This window comes from Pollicipes pollicipes, unplaced genomic scaffold (assembly GCF_011947565.3).
Source record: "Pollicipes pollicipes isolate AB1234 unplaced genomic scaffold, Ppol_2.1 Scaffold_4881;HRSCAF=5763_pilon_pilon_pilon, whole genome shotgun sequence".
Classification (NCBI taxonomy): domain Eukaryota; kingdom Metazoa; phylum Arthropoda; class Thecostraca; order Pollicipedomorpha; family Pollicipedidae; genus Pollicipes; species Pollicipes pollicipes.
In genome coordinates this window covers 39,475,188-39,497,543 of record NW_023596576.1, presented here as the reverse complement: position 1 = coordinate 39,497,543, position 22,356 = coordinate 39,475,188, and the positions used below count along the sequence as shown (strand labels likewise).

Sequence of the window (22,356 nt, the reverse complement as noted above, 5' to 3'; positions counted from 1 at the left end):
AACGCAGTCACTACGCGACTATCAATACAGAGAGCTGGGGCCGAAGCTATCGAATGAACTAAAAATAGCACAGGCCTTGTACACTTATCTCGAAAGAAAAACCCTAAAGCGATTAATAACTCCCTAGCTTCCTAATGCAGCCAACAGCAAAAACTGTTGCCATCCAAAAGAACCGCATTAAAAGCACCTACAAAACACAGCCGAACGAGTTAGCCTTGAACAAAAGACCCCACCACACCGCCGGCGGCGGAACACGACCGGGCGTGCCGCGACGAGCCGAGCGTGCCTCTCTCGTGACGCTCGGTAAGCCAGTCAGCACAACTGTCAGGCCTATCAGGTACCAGACACCGCCCGGAAGAGATTCCTTGTTGGAAAACAGCCGTCTACGGAGGGCTCTCTCCCGGAGCTCACACCGCTCTCTATGGCTGCATCCTCAGCGCATCTCCGAGGCGGATTGAGAGCCAATTCCCAATCCGCACGCACGGTCCTAATTGTTCTGCTTTGGGCTCGACGCAGACGCATTTGTTGCTGGTCGTGTTCATCCGAATAATTGCATGATGTTTTGATGGCGCGGGTGCTTTCTCTCCGAAGACTTGTTCCGTGACTAATGACACGCATTGGTGGCTGCAGGTGCGGCGAGGGCGGCTGCTGAGCCAGACCCAACCGCGAGGCGGTACACTAATGGCATGGCACGCATTGGTGGCTGAGGTGCCGACCTGCTGAGCCCGACCCAACCGCGAGGCGGTACACTCACGGCGAGGGCGGCTGTTGAGCCAGACCCGGCCGTGGGGCGGTACACTCACGGCGAGGGCGGCTACTGAGCCCCCCCCCCCCCCCGGCCGCGAGGCGGTACACTCCCGGCGAGGGCGGCTGCTGAGACCGACCCGGTCGCGAGGCGGCTCACTCACGGCGATCGGCAGCACGTTGGAGTTCTTGCGGGCGTCGAGCGGAGCAATTAGCGGCAGCTGGCTCGTGTTCCCAGGCAGAGCGCCGCCGTGTGCTTTCCCGGTGGCCACCACCGTCTGGTCCTTCTGTCGAAGGATTAAGGATGTCACTGCGAGTAAAGAGGCTCCCAGGATTACCGTATATGCGGGCATGACACCGGGCGTAGTGATAGACACACCACTACGCAGCAGCACACCACTTACGAGGTCTCCATAAGGGAGTGCGAAATCCATGAATACAGCACGCCTTCTACGTAGCTGCTGCAAGGCTGATTCGCTGCAATCACATGGGTGCAATCACCTTGGCGAATGTATATGGCTGTTATGCAGCGAAGATATGCCCGCTCCATTACCATTACAGCGCCACCGAGACTCAGTCGTTCACATGGATCGGATCGTTTGCCCATGTTTGAGAATGTATCGATCGTACCGCAGTGTTTGTGACGTCAGTGATCTACAACTGGTTTCAGTAGACTTCGGCGTCTTGTTGGGCTATGCAGCGGCCGCGCATGCACGATATACATCAACGGTGCATGCATTCCATCTAACGAGGCGTAAAAGGGCTTCCTGGCCTGCCCAGGCACCCTTTGATATCACTTTCGTGCTCCACGTCGATTGGGCGCAGCAGCGCTCACGCTGCGGAATTCAGACAAACGTCCGGGCCCTCACACCAGTGGGCACGAGCGCTGCTCACCGGGACCTGCAGATTTGTGGCGCCGATGTAGCCGTTGCCGGAGGAGTCGCCGTTGAAGGCGTAGGTGGTGGCACCCTGCCGGCCGGCTGCTGGCGCCGTCAGCTCCTGGTTCAGCTTCTCCATGGAGATGGCCGGCGTCGGACCTTTGGAGACCTCCGGGCTGGGCAGCTGTGAAGCCTCTGGCGGCCAGGACGGGTCGGACATCAGCGTGGGATCGAGGTGGCCGCGTGGCCCGCCGAAGGGGGACCGAGAGATCTGGGAAACTGTCGCGGCTCGCTGTACCTCGAGTGCGTGTACCTAGAGCGCGCTGTGCTGGCAGGGCTGTCAACGCACCGTGGGGAGCTGCCGGCTGTGGTCCCGCGGTACCGGCAGCATTTGGTCAAGAATTATTGACGAACAATATGTCCTTGATAGAGCTGTGAGGTCGGATGCTGTCACCCTTCAAAATAACAGGGAGAGACATAAATTAGAGATGTTCACGATAGGTGGCTGCATGATCAGCTGTTAAGTAAAATGATGCTCTATTTTCTGAAGCAGAAAATCCTTGCGCATGTTTGAGCTCTAGCAGTGACACCGCTTATAGGAGCGTGCATTACCAACCAGCTGTAGCATCACAAACAGAGAGGCGCATTAGTAATCCTGTCTCGCCAAGTCACACGGCTTCGACGGCTTTTGTACCGGTGGCTCACATCAGGCAATGAGTAGTGACGATGGCTAACGTCGCGCACTTAGTTTTAGCAGCGAACTTCAGATCTGATAAAACTCTCTTCATGCGGTACGAGGGCAAACAGGAACCACATGAGACAGATGGAGCTTTCAGCGAATAAAACGGAGTTGCACGACTGGAGACCAGCACGCCACTCCTAATGAAACATGAGCGAATGAAGAATCCGGGGAAGGGACGCAGTTCCCGTTGCACTTGGCGCTCCCCCAAAGTTTGAGAAGAAACTGAGCCCAAAATCGAGGACGAACCAGTTTCTGCTTTCCGGGGAGGGTAAATTAGGTCACATCTTGACAATGATCATCTTGATCTTGGCGGGGTAAAGAACCTTCGCGCCAGAGAAAATTGTAGAATGAATAAACAAAGTTTACGGAATGTAGCGTCTAAGGCTCCCAACTGCAAGCTCCATGGTGGGGGGTACACCTCAGCACGTACGTCCCGTACATCGTAGGTTGGATGTCACGATCCTGCCAGCCAGCGTCCACCGACTTGGCAGTTGTAGGTAGGCGGCAGTGGCAGGACGGAGGTGTCATTCTTCAATCACGTCCCACGTGCGAGGTGCAACCACTTACCGGCTGGATTCGATCGCCCAGTCACCTGCCTAACCTCACACCCTTCACCGCACCAGACCATGCCGTATGACTTTCCACCATCGACTTCCAAAGAGCAGGTTCCAAAAGTTAAGCCCGCGCACGGCGCGAGCTTCTCGCTAGAGGACGCCAGGCGTTGGGTGCCGTTCGACAGCCCCGGCGGCAGTCTCTCCACCCACCGAATTTCGGCCAACACTGGCTCCGGCAACCGGAGGATCACGAGCTTCGTAAGCTGTGCGTTCATGCAGGTCGCATCTTGGCACTGGTTACTTTAGTTTTGGTGTGTGTTTCTGTTTGTAGGCAGCTCCATATCAGAGATGTTCGCAAAAAGCTGCCAATCCAGAGGGCCTCATAAGTCTTCGTATACGCTAGAGGCTCTCAGAGGCCCTCATACGCGCAAGAGGCCTTCATATACGCCAGCAAGCTTTTATGAGGCGGAGAAGGGGATGACGGGCTTTCCATGGTGCGATCAAGTCTTTTCTGTCAGTTTTCAGGGCATTCGGATCGCACACGCACACATCTTGTCAAGATTTTCTCCACATCACGTTCCGGACCCTATTCGGTCATCCGCTCCCCGGGTGGATGCGATCATCATCATCATCATGAGATGATGATCCAAACCAATCATCTTGCGTGAGATGATTTCACTAGCAGCAGTCGGTTAGGGTTAGTCGGCACGGCGTCATGCGTGTGCTAGTAGCAGCTCACAAACCGAACTGAAGCCGGATGTGGCAGCAAGTGTGACGGCAGCATCTTAAATGCGTGGCAGCGTCGGACCAGTCTTGTTTCGAGGTGAGATGCGTCAGAGCACCACACTATGGGCTTCAGACGAAGTCATGGCAAGATGTTCGGTTACGAGTGAAGACCAAAACTCCGGGCACTCTTCGCACGCCTGCCTGGAGCATGTGCGCCACTGGCCTGTCCTCCGTCCGTCCCTCAGACGCGGATTTAGACTGTGCTCCCAGTAGCGTTACGTGTGCGTAGTAAATGTGTTGAGTCCTTCACCACAGGCAGACGGCGATATATCAACACTGACAAGACCAAGCCATCACCAGTCATGACATGCTGTATCCGTCCCCGCATCAGGTAAGACGTCACCAAAACATGAACGCAGAGTTAACGGTACGGCCATGCATCACAGCGCGCTCGCCCAGCACGTCTCAGGAGCAGATGTGTGCTGCGAAGCGTTAGATCTCCCCCAGGCTCGCTTCGTCATACAAAAGAGCACTGAAGGAGACCGCTCGGAAGCATAGCGCTCACTTCAGACGACACCAAAGCGATACGAGTCACACGATCGGGTCCGTCGGCACGCGGCAGAGCGGCGACCACGTTAGAGGCAGACAGAGAGCGAGAGGCGTGCGGCTGGGCGCGGCCTCCACCGGTCGGTTAGTCCCGCCACCTACCGGGTGAGCCAAGCATGAACTGAGCCTCCCGGCGCATGTCCGCCGTCGCTGTCACCTCCTCTGCAACAGCCAACGGCGCCGGGCTCAGCGGGGCTTCGGCGACGCGTGGGGCGCGGGCACACGGCTGACGCGGCGGCCCGGCCAGCGGGACGGTGGGTGGGACTATCGACACGTGGGGCGCGGACACACGGCTGACGCGGCGGCCCGGCCAGCGGGGCGGTGGGTGGGATTATCGACGCGTGGGGCGCGGGCACACGGCTGACGCGGCGGCCCGGCCAGCGGGGGCGGTGGGTGGGACCTATCGACGCGTGGGGCACGGGTACACGGCTGACGCGGCGGCCCGGTCAGCAGGTGCGGGGTGTGGGACCATCGACGCGTGGGGCGCGGACGCACGATTGGCACGGCGCCTCGGCCAGCGGGTGCGGAGTGTGGGACTATCGACGCATGGGGCGCGGACACACGGCTGACGTAGTGGCCCGGTCAGCGGGGGCGGAGTGTGGGACTATCGACGCATGGGGCGCGGACACACGATTGACACGGCGCCTCGGCCAGCGGGTGCGGAGTGTGGGACCATTGACGCGTGGGACGCGGACACACGATCGACACGGCGCCTCGGCCAGCGGGGGCGGAGTGTGGGACTATCGACGCATGGGGCGCGGACACACGGCTGACGCGGCGGCCCGGCCAGCGAGCGCGGAGTGTGGGACTATCGACGCGTGGGACGCGGACACACGATCGACACGGCGCCTCGGCCAGCGGGGCGGTGGGTGGGACTACCGACGCGTGGGGCGCGGACACACGATCGACACGGCGCCTCGGCCAGCGGGGCGGTGGGTGGGACTACCGACGCGTGGGGCGCGGACACACGATCGACACGGCGCCTCGGCCAGCGGGGCGGTGGGTGGGGCATGATGTCATGCGCTGCGGGAGCGCCGTACACACCATGTGACATGCGATGTGATGTGTGATATGTGACAGACGATCACCAATGAGGATATCGGTACGAGAACATTGCGGAATGAAGTGTTACACCGAGAGATAATAGATCGGCTAGGACAGACACACGAGAGGACTCATATGACGCTTCACACAAGAGCTTCCCAGAGTGCACTTTGACCAAACGCCTTGGCTCGGACCAACCCTATTTGCAAGGCAGAAAAGCTTCAGCCTGAGCTAGGAGGTAGCAACCAGCGCCGGTTGCCAGGCACGTTGCGCACGCCCGCTCCGCGCTGCTGTTTTCAGAGGGACGCCAAATTACCGCTCCATTTTAAATAAAAAACCTTGAAGAAGGTTTGACAGACTGACCTTAACAACGCCACCATCGTTCGTTTTCATAAGGATTTAGTGGAGAGCTGGGCGTGCTGCAAAGGCTGACAGCGTCCGTGTACCGGCTCTTGCTATGTCACGCTGTGTTCTGTTTGTTTGATGGTTATTTACGGGCCCCTCCGTTAGGTTCGGCTATTGGCGTAAGGATAACACAGTTGACAGTTGCAAAAATAAGCTCCGTTAGTTCTGCGGAGCACTCACGGTCTCGGAGTCACAGAGTCCCATTCCCCCCCCCCCCCCCCCCTGGCCGTGCGCGCGGCAGCTCGTCCCATGAGCAGAACACTGTGTTCCGTGGCAATGAGGCACGAAAAGTGGACTCAGGGCTGGGTCGGGTTTGTGTAAGCCACCAGCGAGAAGTCGGCCCTGGGCTGGGTCGGGTTTGTATAAGCCACCAGCGCCAAGGTCATCTGAAGCAAAACTGCCGCAGTCGGTATTCCCGATGTATAGACATGAGCTGGAGATGTGTTTATTTTACTTTTTATCAAGACTTCTTGTGCTTGCCACGCCTGTGAAACTCATTACGAAATCGGAAAGATAATTCAACACGTGCAACCGTGACGAACAGTTTACATTGCAAGCTCAGCTTTCATCAAATTCCTGACAAGTTAGGCTCCAAACCAACGGCCGCGACCCATCGCAAAGCGCAGCTTTCGTCGCTGTCTGAAGCAACAGGAACAGAACTGCTGAGCAATCTGCTGTCGTTTACTGTCGCTGACCAAATGGGATGGGATGGGATGGGACGTCACAAATGAGATCTGTTAAGCTACTTATGTACTGAAAAACAGCTACATTTCTGGCGAGGTAAATGACAACATACCGGATTTACTAGCAACGAATATACCTACTTCGCGAACGAACTGTACGCTCAAGCATAGGAAGGCGACGCATCACTCTACACCAATAATAAGCAATGCGCCCGCTCATTCCCGCTACCACCAAGATCCAGACTCTAGTGTGAGGTGATTGGCAAGTGAACGGATATATCAGCTTCCTAGCAGCGAGGGTTCTTTGCGAACGATAGGTTTCATCAAGTCGGAACAAAATCAAACTCGAACTGAAAACGCCGTGGAGAGAGCCCAGGCTGGCAATGAATGCGCACGTTACGCAGCTTATTGCTTACAGTTATCGTAGCCATATCTAGCTGCAAAAAAATGTCGAGCCCGAGCCCCCGCCGACTCATCCCAGAGCATGACCCCGAGCCCCCGTCCACACTTCTCAGCGAATAACCCTGAGCCCCGCCGTCGCCTACCCGCTGGTGGTTCAGCGACGCCACAGTGACGTCACATCTCGACATCGCACACTGTAACAACGGGTCATCCTGAATATTCGCGTCCATACCACGCTTAGCCAAACCCGCACACCGCGATCCGTCACTACGAGCGTGCGAAGAGCAGAGGGCATTCTTGCAACCACTAGCTGGAGACATGCGCCCCACGACAGACCAGTCATCCCGACCTTACTCCTACAAATGTTGAGAGATAAAACCGATGTCATTATCTAGAACCTCCCCCCCCCCCCCCCCCCGCCAGGAACGACTGGGGTCGTTGAGCAGGTCTCGGCCGGTCAGTCCTCGCGCCAGGTGATCCGTGTATGTGTGAGCAGTCGCACATAGCCGTTAGCGGTCCGTGTCGGCCGGTGCCAGCTGACAGTGTCACTCCAACAGGAACTGTGACCCAGGCAGCCGGCAGCCGGCAGCGGTCCGTGTCGGCCGGTGCCAGCTGACAGCGTCACTCCAACAGGAGCTGTGACCCAGGCAGCCGGCAGATACCGCTCGCATACTGTGCCCTGCCGCTAACGTCGCAGCAGGGGCGTTTAGAGACACGTACCCAATCAAGCAACGGCGTGCGACGAGGCGAAACGTCGATGATGCAAACGATACGTGGTCCCATGCGTGATGAAGATGGATCGACATCGGCGTTGACGCATATACGTCGGCGTGGACAACGCTTTCTCGATTTTTCGACACCGATCAGTTATCTTTTTTGTCTCTGCGCATGCAACTCCACGTTTCTGAGCTCAAATTGCTCTAACCAAACCGGTGAGCGTCACTACCCGAAGCGTGAGCGCGTCACGTAGTTCAGCTAGGTTTAGCAAGGTCTAAAGAACGCGAGGCACGCGGGGCCGCCGCCTTCTTGGCCTCCGACCGCCGCCGCCGCCGGTGACCGCGTGTCTGGCTGGCGGTGGACGACGCCGGCGGCGACAGGCTCGGACCTACGTCCACCGCTGCTCCCAGCGCAAGTCTGCTGACACGCGCCCAGCGCACAGCCCCACGCATGGCGGATCTGTCCACGGAACCCATCGGCACCCAGCCAAACACGCATCGCACCATGTCCCGGCGATACGGACACGGCACACAGCTCAGCACTCGTCAGATCAGCTTCCATTTGACGCGCGCCCGACACAGATCCCGACACCCATCTGATTGTGTGACGCTGGCGTGTGTCCAACGCTCGCTTCGACACGCTCAGCTGATGTTCCACAGGACGTGTGCCTGACACAAGACCTGAACCGTCGCACATTCCCTGCCACCAACACGCGCTTGACACACAGCACGGCGAGGCCAGACTGCATATATCAAGACCACGTGACCCAATGCCACGCGCCAAACACCCAACCCTACACGTATCAGATTGCACCCAGACATCCGTCTGGACCGGGCCGGGCGCTAGCGAGGGCGCGGCCGGCGCCATGTGGTGCGCAACGGCCACGTGGTTTTTAAACCACCACTGATTTCAATGAAAGTGCTTCCACACCCGCCTGCGACGCTGGACGAGTACAAGAGAATAGCCGACACCATGAATGTCAGCAGCTGGCGTCTGCGAGGCGTCGCGAACAGGCAGATGGGGTCGGCATGCCCGGGATGCTTCCGTTGGCGATGCTGCCAGTGAGTGGGACCAGGGTTGATATCCGGCCGCACGCTGAGCCGATGACGTACGCTGCAAGGAATTACGGCGGCACCCGCGTCCCGCAACGGCTAAACAGAGCGAGAGGACTGCCGTGGCGCCAGGAGAGTCACTGACAGGTCTGGAAGGTGCAGAGTCCCACGCTTGATGGTCAGATAACACCGTATTGTTAAGTCTCTTAATTGTGTATCCTACGACATTTTATGTAAAGCAAAGAGAATAACGTAATTTGGTTTGCAAAGCGAGTAAAAATTGGTCTAGATCTTATTTGTACTTTCCTTCCAACGAAAACAAAAATTTTGATGGCCTGTTATTTCGGCCCTCAAAAAAGTAGATAAAACAAAATTTATCACATCTGTTTCTTACTTATACCATTTTTTAGCTCTGTAAAGGATGATTAACATGCCCTAGCTCGAGGCCAAGTCAGTTCTGATCCGTTTCGTTGTGAGCTGGTATCCACTTGCTTTTTCACTGGTTCCCCATCACACCTACGCTAGAGTAAACATTTCATCTCACTCATGAAATAGTTAATTGCCACCCCGACGTAATCTTCAGCTGGCAAAAAGGGACAGACAGACGTCACCTACCCTTGATCTGCCGGCGCAGTCTGGGCACCAGGAACAGCTGAATGCAGATGGCGACTAGAAGGCCAGCTCCTACCGAGATCAGCACAACACCCCAGATCGGTATCCGGTCCAGGTACATCACTGTAACGGCACCGCAGGTCAGCATGGCAACCCAGGTCGGTATCCGGTCCAGGTACATCACTGTAACGGCACCACAGGTCAGCATGGCACCCCAGATCGGTATCCTGCCAAACGGCATCACAAGACCGGTTCACATCGTAAAAGGGGCTTCAGCTGTAGCGTCTGCGTACTGGTGTCTGCTGCTAAGCTTGGGAACCTGTGTGTGCACCAGTTTAGGACCGTACCGAAGTTTTACAGGTAATAACGATGACTGAAAAAAATGTCTGGCAGCGTGATATTCTACTAACACCCGCGGATGCAATCTGTGTAACTTGCAGCAGCTTGTGCAGCTTGAATGCAGCTTATCTGTTCTGCGGGCCACTGATTTAATGTGTTCGAGTACCGAGACCGCCGGGGGCGCTTCATGTACCGAGCGCACCGGGGGTATGTACCGAGCCCGCCGAGGGCGCCCCGCTGTACCAAGCCCGCGCGTTCCGTAGCAACGATGCGCAAAGCCGACAACGACCCGGGTCGGGTCAAGGTGGGGCGCCTGGGCAGTGATTTGGCGGTCGGTGCAGCCCGGCCAGTGTCCACGGCGGACAAATGTAGTGCACGAGGCGCGATCATTTTGCCTCTTTTTAGCGACTGACTGCATGTTTTGAACCACGCTTGCGAATCGCAGCAAGTAATGAAGGTCCTTAGCAACAGACCGGTCCCCCTATATCGCTGCAACGGCATCACAGTCAGCAGCGTTGACACCCCAGCCCGACATACCAGCCAGACACAACAATATAACGGCGTCACAGGTCAGCAGCAAGCATCCCAGACCCGGATTAGAGGCAGGCACAACACCGTGGCTGTATCACAGATCAGCACAAAACCGCAGACGCGCACCCTGTTTACGTTTGCAGCAGTCCAGCCCAGACGTTAGTGCAGTAAGATTGGACGCTGCTGGACGCTGGTGCGCCCTGTCGTGCCTTGTCCAGGAGGCTGTTCACCCGCTATCTGGCGCCAACTCTGTGGCGGCAGCCCGCGCGGGATGGGGGGGGGGGGGGGCACCCCAAGCCTTGGAGGAAGTCCCTCATGCCCGTTCTGGTAGATATGCCTATCACGCCAACGTAGAGAGAGTGCTGATGTGATTCATTATTGGAGTTAGTTGGACATGTGGACCATGGAACGCACGCCAATTGGCTTGACGTCAATACCCGCGATAATGCGTTTGTCTCAAATTGCTTCATGAACTATGCTCAGAAGACTGGGCAATCTGTTGTACCAGAGGCCTCATGACGGCAATCGGCAATGAAGCACCGCCGCGAACTTCGTAAGAAGCGTAGGCGACTTTCATGCTACCGAGTTCTACAATGGCTACGGGATGCAGCTTTCTATTCCCTAGAGAAAAGGACACAAGGACAAGGGGAGAGTTGCGGTCAAAGCAATAAAATGAAGGCAGATGAAAGCGGGCATTCCAATTACTTCATGCCACGAGAAAAGATGTCGAATGACTTTATGGACTTGACAGACACTGAGAGCAAACCGGACTGTTGAGTAAAAGTAGCACGGACTGCGGGGACCGCCTTCGTCCTACCCCGGAGTCCGTCACTGCCACTCAGCGTATGCCTGAGTGGCTAACGTGATCACATGAGACACATCGAGCGGCAGCGGTCTGGAGTCCAAGCAGAAGCCGGCGTACGGCTGCTGATCGGCCAGATCTCGGTAACACACAACGCAATTCAAGGCTGCTTGACTGCCGGTCCGTCACGGGAAAACAATCGCGGGGTTGGTTCAGCTTCCCACGGGTCAATCGACTCGAGATCTCACCAACGCAACGTAAACAGGCTCCGGAGACTAGGCCTCGCTTCCAAAGCCGCTGAAGCTTTCATTCCAACGAGCCAGTTTCGTCTCGACCGTTTCATCGAACTTCCAACCCACGAGTACACTAGCTCCAAGGCATGAGGCACCAAGCGCGAACACAGTCGCTGTATCTCTGCACACATCTACCATCCAGCGCCGGTCTTAACCGCCGGTGTGGCCCCGGTTTGTAGGCATGCTCACATTTGGGTCCGTCGTGTACGACGCTGAAGACGTTGATCAAGATGGTGAAGCCGTAGAAGAAGGGAAGGGAGCGCAGGCCGGGCTCCAGCGGCTCGGGACGCCGCAGCACCAGCATCCGCACGATCAGGAAGATGCAGACCGAGATGACGCCCGACAGCAGCGGCGACAGGAACCAGGAACCCACTGGAACACGTCGCACGGCGTCAGGCATGTGACGGCATTGTGAGGCACACGGCATGACTCAAAACGCTGGAACGGCAGCTCCCACCGGCGTGTCTCCAGTGCGCATGGAAGAGAAAACGCCACACGTTTGAAACTTACCAGCCGCCTTTAAACCACCAACCACCTGCAGACATTTCCCTGCGTCTGTAGGGCTCTGGTCTGAGTTTCCCATCAGGATATGTGTATACCTATCAACCTATTACCGCGGTACATGCTGTGATCTTTTTATCACGTTACCACCTCTGAACCCGAATGTCTTTGAACAATTGCACTGCTTTGGCACGACTCAGATTTCGAGCGGTTATCTGATACCCGATTGAGGAATACTAGTCAGCTAGAACACATAGCTGCAAAGGTAATAGCGTTAGCGCCTATCTGTTTTCGTTTTACGCTAATGCCGCATGCCGGGCACGTTCTCGCTTATTTGCTCGCGTTTTCTGGTCCACGCCAAACGGCGGACAAAGCTTACTCTAAGTGGGAAGAGTGGGATCTTTTTTAAGGATTTAGCCTGAACCCTTCGATCGGCTGGATTTCTGGGATTGGTGTCCACACTAACCGGTATTTGTTGCGTGAGTCCCGATTTCACCATCATATCGTAAAAATTCCGGGTCAACAGCAGACTTTAGTGGCGAAAGCTAAACATACTACAATGATCGGCACGAGCCGTCCTGCGCGCACGTGTCGCTTCACCTTAAGCGCAACCGCTGCCCCCCCCCCCCCCCCCCCCCAGGCATCGGGCAGCGGCAGATAGCGAGCGACACGCTACAGTGATTCGCACCCACCCCGCCGCGGGTGAGGGATTTAAAGGTTCTAACCAAGTTAACCATCGAGACGAACCGTCACTTATGGTTTGATTCGGTCATGGATTCGGCTCGCGAGATGTTTCAGGCCGCAGTCGACACAATACCGCTGCAGGTAATCGGGCGCCGGTGTGCTGGCGCTGCCGCCGCGCCTCTGCCGGCCGGCAGCCCTGTCCGGCCGCACAGAGCCGGGGCGGACCGGCTGAGAGCAGGCCACCACGGCCCATCAGTAGCAGCTAATACACCGATTAGCCGCCTCGTTTGGACGAGCGACACGACACGTGTGGCGCCATCGACACAGCTGCGCCCAGTGCGCTAATCACCGGACAGGAACCTCTTGTGTTCATAGTGCACGGGTGATTGGTCCAGGCTGAGAATGCCGTCACATGTGTTACTCAGACGGCGCACAACTGATGACTTTCAAAGGGTGCAGTTCCCTCCGGGGGCGTCATCAACGGGCACCTTAAAGGCTTCAGAAAGGGCGTGTGGGTACCACAAGAGACGCCATGCATGTTACCTTCAACCCTGACCAAACGTTTCGTTCGCCCGTCGGCCAGTCCCGAGATCAGCTGTGTTTTATGGCCGCCAGACCCTTCAGCCGGTCCTCTAATGGGCTGGAGTCGTTGACCCTGTCTGAGCAGACTACCTCACGGATTCCGGCCGAGTGCAGCGCACCTGGGCGGCGACCGGTCGGACCGGAGTTATACGGAGTCGGAATGCTCCTCCTCCTTTCGCTGTTGGGTCAGCCCGACGGCCGGATTCCGGCCAAGTGTGTCGGGCGGGCTGCGGCGCGCCGCCCGGCGCCGGTGCGCGGAGAGCACGCAGCGGCTCCGCCCAAGCGGAGCGGACTGCTCGCGCTCCTCCGGCGCAGGCTCCGTGCCCACTAACCGCCCGAAACCGAGCGTCTCGCGCAATCCGACGCGCGTCTGCATCGGCGCCAGCCACACCGGTAACGAGCGTCGGTGGCGACGTTCCCGCTCGGGTGCTGGCACCGCCCCGTGGCCATGGCACAGAAACCGACGCGCAAGTGTCGTCCGTGACCGCGCCGCCGACGGGCCGGCGGCGGACGATCGGCGGCCGCTGTCGGCTGATTCGCACTGTCTGCCGCCCGGCCTGGCCTAGGCCCGGTCCGGCACGGGTCGGCTATTCTTGGCTTCGATCGCGCAGCTGGGCCGTCGGCGGCGAGACTGCGGGCGCCTGCCAGCAGCGGCCATCGGCCCGGTGCGGTGCGCAACGCCACGACCGGCGTCATAGCCGAGCAGAACGGCGTCGGCAGCGGCTGCCGACCACCGTCCGAGGATATGCGAGGCCTGAGGCCACCCCAGGACATATCAGGTACGAGGTCAGTCATTGAACTGGTCCAAGGCTCTTCAGCACTGAGCCGTCCTCCCTCAATAGCCGTCGTTGTTAAACCCAGTTGGTCGAAGTTTATGTTACGCAGGCTGAAGGGTTGGTTGACATTAATGTTACGTAAGCTGGAGGGTGAAGGTTGAAGACAGGCTGAAGGCAGGCTTAAGGGTGAAGGCTGAAGGCAGGCTGAAGGCAGGCTGACGGGTGAAGGCTGAAGGCAGGCTGAAGGGTGCAGGCTGAAGGCAGGCTGAAGGGTGAAGGCTGAAGGCAGGCTAAAGGCAGGCTGAAGGGTCGGTCGAAATGGACTGATCGGCTTTCATTTCACTTCATTTAATCCTGCAGTCAACCCAACAATGGAGACAGAAAAGCAGTGTGACACAAAGTGCATAGAACATTTTAAGCTCGGTGCGGCCTTCCTGGTTCCCGTTGAAGCACCACAAGATCGGCAGAACGGCGGTACAGTGTCTTGTCCGTCAACAGGGACGTCGGGCTCTCGACAGGGCCACGAAACCGGAGTGTCGCCGCTGTAGCCCGTGGGCCAGGGCGCTGGAGAGCACCTCATGTTTTGTCTCGCCCGATCGCTGCGCAGAAGCTCTGCATGATCGACAGCATGTCGCCGTGGTTTCATGGTAGGAGCCCATGACCAAGTAACGTCAGCAATAAATTCAGTTATCAAAAAGCTCCAGACTCGTCCTCGTAGCGGTTCACTTCGGAGGAGCGACAGGGGCTTTCTGAAACGGACGTTGGGGGTAAGAAATTGCACCCCAATTTCCCAGGCCAGTCAGAGGTGAGGGATTTAGGACCTTCCAGCCAGGACCTTCTCTTTATGAGACTGGCGACCGGCAGGTCAGCGGGCCTGCCACGGTGATACGGCACAGCGACCTGCCACGGTGATACGGCACAGTGACCTGCAGCGGTGCGCTGGAGCTGCCCGCCGGCGGGCTCGACGGCTGCACGACAGCTCACACCGTGACAACGCCATATCAGCACGGTGAGTCGCGGTGCCTCCCACACTTGCAATGGCTCATGCCGGCCATGTATTTCCGAGGAGCTGCCGCGGCATTTAGGTTGCAAAATGCATGCCCTCGGGTACAGCATCGACTTAACTGGACGCTGTCGCGTCAGTCGGCCAGAGGCACAGTCTCAAGCGTGGACGTACACTTGACTGGATACACAGTCATACATATGCAAGCCAGGAGAAACCGCGCTGTGAACGGGACGTTCTGGCTCCATTGCATTGATTGCAATGTCATACTTAATCTCGTCTTATTTTTGGGTTCGGGAGTCCTCGAAGTAGTATAGTATGCAGGAGGACTCGTCGATTCAAGGAGAAAGGGTTTCAGAGCTGATTTCGTGGACATCTAATGTTTGCCCACGTGTCCTGGAAACATTAACACCAATTGGTCATCAATATCTCCCCTTCACCTATGGGAGGAGGTCGCTTGCCTCTGGTCTCCAGCTCAGCCACGCTGCACCCTGCGTTCCCATGCAGCTCCATCACCTCGGCACCAACCTCTCCATGCATAACTGTCCTGCTGTTTGCTAGCGGTCTTTAATAGAGGGGCGCGGTGCTTCGCGCATGGCCGACCACATGGGGACCAATGTTTGACAGGACGCTATCAGTCCGGGCGCGCCTCGTCCGAACGGCGAACACAAACACGGCGTCAGCTTACAGGCGCGGGAAACCGCCGCTGAGTGAGGGATTCGGCTCGTCGACCAGGAGACGGTGTCAGCGCATCAACTGCATCCAAAGGATAGTCTCAGCGAGCGTCCAAACAAAGCATAAGTGGACATGATACGCGTGGTATCCAATCCAGAAGGTTATAACCAGCTGCACTGCCTCGCCCGGTCTTCTTCACAGTGCACAGATTTGCGCAGTAGGGCGTGCCGTCTGTTACAGAACACGGTGAGCGTGCAATTATTAGGTGAGGATCAACATGATATGAAACTTTTCAAAATATTTTCTCGAAATATTACAAACGCAGTCCGCGACAGCGGATGCATTATATCATTATATCACGCTCTTCTCAGTCCTTCCATCTGGTGGGGAAAATAAGAGTTTCTCTATTTTCATAGAAATAAGACACGTATGCTCTAAGATGGCACGACGAGAGCGATCAATTAAGAGAAGACTTAGTTCGAAACATGGACTTAGAGTGATTAAATAATTCAACACAAGTGACCACATACCCAACAAGAACGAACCACAACATGGACCGCATCAAATGGCTTCAAGCGTTGAATATGATGCGCACATTTCACTCTCATCAGCACAAACAAAGCCCCATGTATAACGAGCGATCACAAATTTTATAAAGCGGTGAAGCGCCCTACCCCATGTCCTACCCGACCTACCCCATGTCCCAAGTATAAGGTCGCATCAGAATTGATACGACTCCTGCCGTCTTGCATGTTCTCATGGGCCTTCCTGTCCTTCAGGCGTGTGCACACAAACCCACGTCGCTCCGCTCCGCCGCCCACGTCGCCTGGCATTCCTGTCACCACTAGATCGCCCTCTCCACCGCCTGATAGAGGACAGGGAATCCTCGCCATTCTGAGCGGGGTTTCTTTGACGCCTCTGAGCTCCTGCCCAGTTCGATGCTTTATAAGTGGTGGCTTTGTCACTAGTGCTGCGCCACAGTCCAATACCTGCCCATGATCGATGACAACGAAGTTGACAGTTGGCACAGTAAACGGACGAGCATCTTCCCGCTACTCAATACGGCTTTCACGATACACTTTAAGGTCCGGGCTCTGAGCTCTGCGTTTTTGTCTCTCATCATCACCAAAACCTCATCCTTGGGATGAAACCAGTGCATCTTCCTCTCCGTGATGAACTATATCATCTCCTGCTTGTGGTCTGGCAGATACCTTCAGGAAATACATTTTCTCTGACCTACTAGGGCATGTATAGCCTTGCTTTATATGGAACCAAATGGGTGCGACGTGGGTTGCGAGACCGTTTACCATGTCCTGAAGCCGGTTGCTTGCATTTCCATATTGTTTGCATCACCATGCAATACCACAGCAAACTGCACCGAGCATGGGCCCGCTGTAAGGTGCATGGCATGCTGTTCTTTAAGTGCAAGTCGCATTAATGCATCGACATAGGTAATGGTTGATGGAAAGCGAGCGAGTAACCAGGGGCAATTTATGTCAACTCGTCCTATGCAGAAACACGGGTTATATTTTTGTTAGCAAAGCCACACCATGATTGGCCGTCCGCGCTCTTCCACATCGGTACATAAATACAGCGACAGCTCAATACTGAGGGAATGCTCTAGGTGTCGGAGCTGTCATTTACTTAAACTATGAAGATGATTAAGCTAAACTAAAACCTGAACCATATTATAAAGAGTAGTGTGTCAGCCTGGAGTGGGGATCTGATCTTGCCCCGCGTGGTTTAGCCGCCCGATTCTGCGACTCACCACATTGGAACAAACCGCCTCGCTCTGACCCCTGGTAACCAGCTCACTGCGCCGATCCGCTGGTCACAGCTGAGGTCAGCAGCTGCATCTGACGTCATCCAGGCAACGTAGCCACCGACAGGACTGAGCTGGACGGCAGACGGCGCACGCGCGGCAGTTGGCAGATCGGACGCACCCACAGCGTGCGGCCGGCTCCGGAGGTGGCAGCGGCCCTGCCCAACAGCGAACAAACGGCCCGGGCCTGGAGGACTAACCGACCGCTAACAACTCGCACTGATAGCGACTGGCTCTGCTACCAACTTATCTGTAACTGATCTTTGTCTTCTTCTTTCTCGCGACACCACAGATCGACCGGTTCGGCGCGCTCTGGCACGCCGACGTCGCACCCCTGCCCGCATTTACTGCCCCCTCCATTTGTCTCCACAGGACAGAGACGGAATGGTACGGTCCCCGCCCATTCCCAAAACATGGTCAGCGGAGTGGTGGCGTCTTGATGCCAATGGAGAGGTTCCGAGACATGAAGAGCGTGACCGCTCCACATCAATCATGTGTTGTATTGATGCATTGTGCTAGTGTGTTTTGTCGGGGCACAAGTTTTGTATACTTCAGGAAGGCCTGAGCCCGAGTGTACCTTTTAAACATTTCACACTACGGCTATAATGATGCGTGGAGAGAAGTGGCCTTAAACCCCTCTGAGCTTTAATACGTTAAAATCTATACCCTTGCGTAACGTTTTCGATGGTCATCTTATATCACCGTACTGCACTATCGGGCAGAACATTTTATTATTTATAGCAGGCGTAATTTCATCGGTTACTCCTGCTGTTTTCATGTTGCGCCCGACCGCAATGGGCATAAAATGTCATCATCGCCTTCAGCTGTATTCCCTTCATGGCGCTAGGCGGTAGCACAGCCGCTGAGGTATAACGAAAAAGGAAAAGTTCAATCGGATGGTGTAGGTTGAGTTCCTTATTCATTTGAAAAATCATCCACCGTCGTATGTTTTCTCATTGCGCACCAAGTTACCACTGGCTCATCACGTTCTTAGATAAAGGTGTATCCGATGGCCCACCCTGACGTACACCGCCAGTGACACGGAACACACGTCCGGCATGGTTAGCCTCGCAACGAGCCGAGGAGCGCGCCGCCGGCATGGTCAGCCTCGCAGCGAACCGAGGAGCGCGCGGCCGGCATGGTTAGCCTCGCAGCGAACCGTGGAGCGCGCGGCCGGCACGAGCCGAGGAGCGCGCGGCCGGCATGGTTAGCCTCGCAGAGAGCCGAGGAGCGCGAGGCCGGCTGATGCTACCCAGGCGACCTCTGTCAACTCCGCATGCCGTGGAAGACGTGACATCCGCTGGAAGCAGTGCCGACTGCATCTGAGGGGCAGCTGAAGCTTGTGATGAGGACAGTTTATGATCACTGCTGCGGTTGGCTGCAGGAAAAAGGCGACAGGGGTACCCGATCAAAAACCTCATTCATTCTACCCCATAGTGTGGTACGTTGATATAAGATGAATATTGACAACATTACGAAAGGGGGTTAGATTTTAACGTAATGAGGCTAAGATGAGTTTTAATTCACTTCTCTCCACGCATCACTAACGCCTCAAGACCATTCTGTTCGACCGGCGCATCTTCACTCACGCCGAGGTAGCGGGTAAGTTTCCTTGAATCCTCCCTCACGGGTTTCTTAATATGGTGGTATCATTTAGCGTTCTTATCGAGCGTGCTTCGACACAAAAAAAAGTTTCTAGTTTTACTGGTTTCTGAGTTGTCATTTTTAGGAACACGTAGTTAATCGTCTGCCGGCACAGGTGCCAGATAGGGCGGATTTGTTCATCTGATCTGCATGGAATATTGTAGGAATGGATTGACCAGTTGAAATGAAACTTTTCAAGTCGTACTGGCAACATACAAAGAAAGTATAAGGCGCAATTCGCATTTGCATTCTATGAATTCCGTTCATGCGATACGGGTAATCCAGCATCTCCACGGCGTGGCCGCCGATCGGACGTCTGCAACCGACGAATCCGCCAACCACATGCAGCAGGTATGGCTTTGCTGTACTCGTGAAACGGCTGTATCATAAACGTGTTCTCAAAACGCAAGAAATTACACCAAAACATTCCATATTCTTCAAGGAGTGCGCTTGCACCGGTTTCATGCTGCTACCTTGCATATCTTTATTTTTATGTGAAGCTATGCAGTGCGTTTTTGGGGGTAAATTTGACATGTTACATGGCTTGGTGGGGTAACTCACTGGCCTAGCGTCACAAAATTTAGAACCTATCGCGAGATCCTGCTGAGAACAATCCATCGTTCCTTTCTCGCAAGTTTCCGCCATTCTCAGTTTGGGAATGGCAGTAAGATCGTTTCGACCCTCCCCTCCCTGTACAGTTCGCATTATGGAAAAGACGGAGCCGAGCGAGGGTTTAACAATCTCGACAAAGCGCCATGTTGTCTCCCACCTCCGCTCCTGGGTAAGCCCGGGCGCCTAAATGGACTGCTGATCAAGGTGACCTGAACATGACAGGCCGGATGCGTCCAGTCCACCGACATGCATAGTGCATTTTTACTGAAACGCTAAGTTTTATATCTCAGAACAATCCTTTCATGAAGCAAGCGTTACAGATTCAACTAAGAACGGAAGGGAGCTGGACTGAACTGAACCTACGAATGGAGAGGATCGAGAAAGACCCTGGTCCTGCAGCTGCTGGGGGCGGGACTCCCCCCCCCCCAAAAAAAAATCACTCATCATGAGCCACTCAATAAGTAGTATGATATGACACACAAACCGAACAATATCAAAATTATTCAGTCTGACCCTTTACCAAAAATCTTTCAGGCGAAACCTTTCAATAAGATAAGCTGCAAAAAATGCAATGCACCAGTCATCTGAATGACCTCTCCGCCCAGTTTGTACATTCAATGCATTTGGTTTTTTCACAGGGCTTCCGAATTTTGACTTCCTGCTGCAGACTATGGAGTACACCAGGAATCTGGATAACCTCTGTGCCCATTCTGTACAAGCATCGTCTAGACTCGGAGTCTTTCGCAGACGCCCCACAGCACACACTGTGGCCCACAGCACCGTTCTGGCCCTTTACAACGGGATTTTTCCAGACCTCTGGACAAGTCCGGACCTCTCCAGACGACCAACAGGCAGCGAGCCGCAGCCCGTGCCGTCCTCTGCACTCGACTGGCACCGCCTACAACAACCACACCAATGCCACGTCAAAAAATCCAACTATTGCCACGTCTGTCAGGCAAGGCATCGCCCAAACACGGTGCTTTGCCTTGAAGGTATGCCTCATCGCTGTACCTGCTCCGCGAAACCAGGGCGCAATATTATGACGCATATATATATATATATATATATATATATATATATATATATATATATATATATATATATATATATATTAAGAGCGCGGGCAGCAGTCGTTCATAAGGTACCGGCACATAAAGACGCGGAAAGGTTGCGTGAGGAACGAACCGTTCAATTTTTCACAATACCAGACAAAGGGAGAGCAGGCTGAAATAGTTCAGCGTCAAGTCGCAGCTATACGCCTTCAGCTACCGGACTACACCCAGAAGAGTTTCATGCGTGTGTACCAGCAGATTCTGTTCGTCCATCATTCGTGGAGCCGATGCCTAGAGGGGCTGAGCGGCACCCGAACCAGCGTCGCCACCATCGTCATCATTCCCACCATCCCTTCCATCCCCAAATCAGCCACCACCCTTCATCGCGCCAACGGTCTGGAGCACCTTCTCTCTGCATGCATGCATGCATATATGTATGTATCCATCCATCCATACACGAATATATGCATATATGCATAATACATACATACATACATGCAAGAGTGTATGCATATGTATGTCAGCACATTTATATCGGCATGGTCACATCAGCCCACAGAACACACCGTGCCCGTCATGGAACAGCCCGAGGCAAGTGCTGGCATATAGCGAAAAGTTTTCCATTCAAGTAAAGTCACTATATGGTGCGCTTCTAGCAGCAAGGAACAAAGTGGAACAGCATGGTTCCGCGAAAGAAACATGGCAGTGCCATCCCTGCGAACAGGGAGCAATAACGGGCAGCAGAGGGCTGGTTCTGAAGGCAACCTAATGTGACGCAACCGGCTAGATTACACTCGCTAGATAAACGGTGTTAGCAAGATAACGCAACGCCCCACAATTCAAACTGGCTCATTCGTTGGCTCGTGATCACCTGCGAGAGCACGCCCCCGCCCGTCGCGGGGCTGCCGCGCTCATCGGACCTGCCGCGCTCCTGGGTCGCTTTCTCCGTGGGAGCCTGAAGAGCACTGATGAAGACAGGCTGCATGCAGTGGGACCGTGCATGGAGGGGGGGGCAGTGAAGCCGCCTGTAACGACAGCTGAGAGGTCAGGCGTCAGTGGGAATGTGTCGCTGGGGTTCCCACCGCCGGCACAGCTGCGGATGGAGTCCTGCCTGTGGCGCGTGAAGGCAGCCATGCAGAGGACGTGCTGGGGAGGGCACGTACTTAGCATGCTGGGGCATCCGGGGCGCCAGAGTTCTCATGACGTTTTCCACGATATCAGTTTTCATTTCGCGTTTTCATTCATAAACGCACAGATGCAAATAGGCATGCTTCAATGCTGCTACGATTGCCCATATTAGCCCCCAGAAATTTGCAGGTTTGACATACGTCGCTAACGTCTGAGATTTGAAGCCATCCAGTTAATTTTCATGTTGGCATTTGTGTCAGTGCTAAGATGTTTTCAAACCAAATTTGTTGCCTTGCTGCTTTCTTCCCGGTAGCACACTTAAGCATGACTGAGCCTCAAAAGACAAATGCCTTCCTCTTCCTCGGCAACATCCCCCGCAGGTGAAGGATGATGGGGCGAATTGGTGTGGAAAAACTGTCTTCATGGGCAACTTTTGCGGACGGAAATGCTCGAATTCCGCACATTCCATTGATATGCGTCATGCTGTTGCCACGCCTGTCACACCGCATTCTGCGCCCACGTGCCCTGTCAGCTCGTCAGACCACAGCTGGCGGGACAAGCTGCGCTAGCCGGAGCGACAATGGCTCGCGGCTCGCTCCATGACGAGCACAGTCTGGCGACACCCGGCCGGCGGCCCTGCTCGCCGCCCCGGGGCCAGTGTCACGGTCACTACCTGGTCACCGAGCCGCGACGGAGGTCCGCGGCCCACGGCTGAACGGGGGCCGGCGCTCGGTATCGCTCCAGCAT

The 22,356-nt window shown here is 55.5% G+C and overlaps 1 protein-coding gene across 2 annotated transcripts in view; it reads right to left on the bottom strand.

Annotated features, from left to right (window-relative positions):
* The window catches only part of NaPi-III (Na[+]-dependent inorganic phosphate cotransporter type III), a 49,549-nt gene that overhangs the window by 3,750 nt on the left and 23,443 nt on the right, over positions 1–22,356 (bottom strand). The window contains exons 5-9 of one of the 2 annotated variants that reach the window (XM_037225136.1): positions 11,320–11,502; positions 9,169–9,288; positions 4,353–4,412; positions 1,639–1,817; positions 909–1,031 (exon numbers count right to left, since the gene is read on the bottom strand). In XM_037225136.1, the coding sequence (XP_037081031.1) occupies positions 909–1,031; positions 1,639–1,817; positions 4,353–4,412; positions 9,169–9,288; positions 11,320–11,502 (665 nt within the window). The remainder of the gene's footprint in view (positions 1–908; positions 1,032–1,638; positions 1,818–4,352; positions 4,413–9,168; positions 9,289–11,319; positions 11,503–22,356) is intronic. The other variant, XM_037225139.1, reaches the window with a different exon arrangement.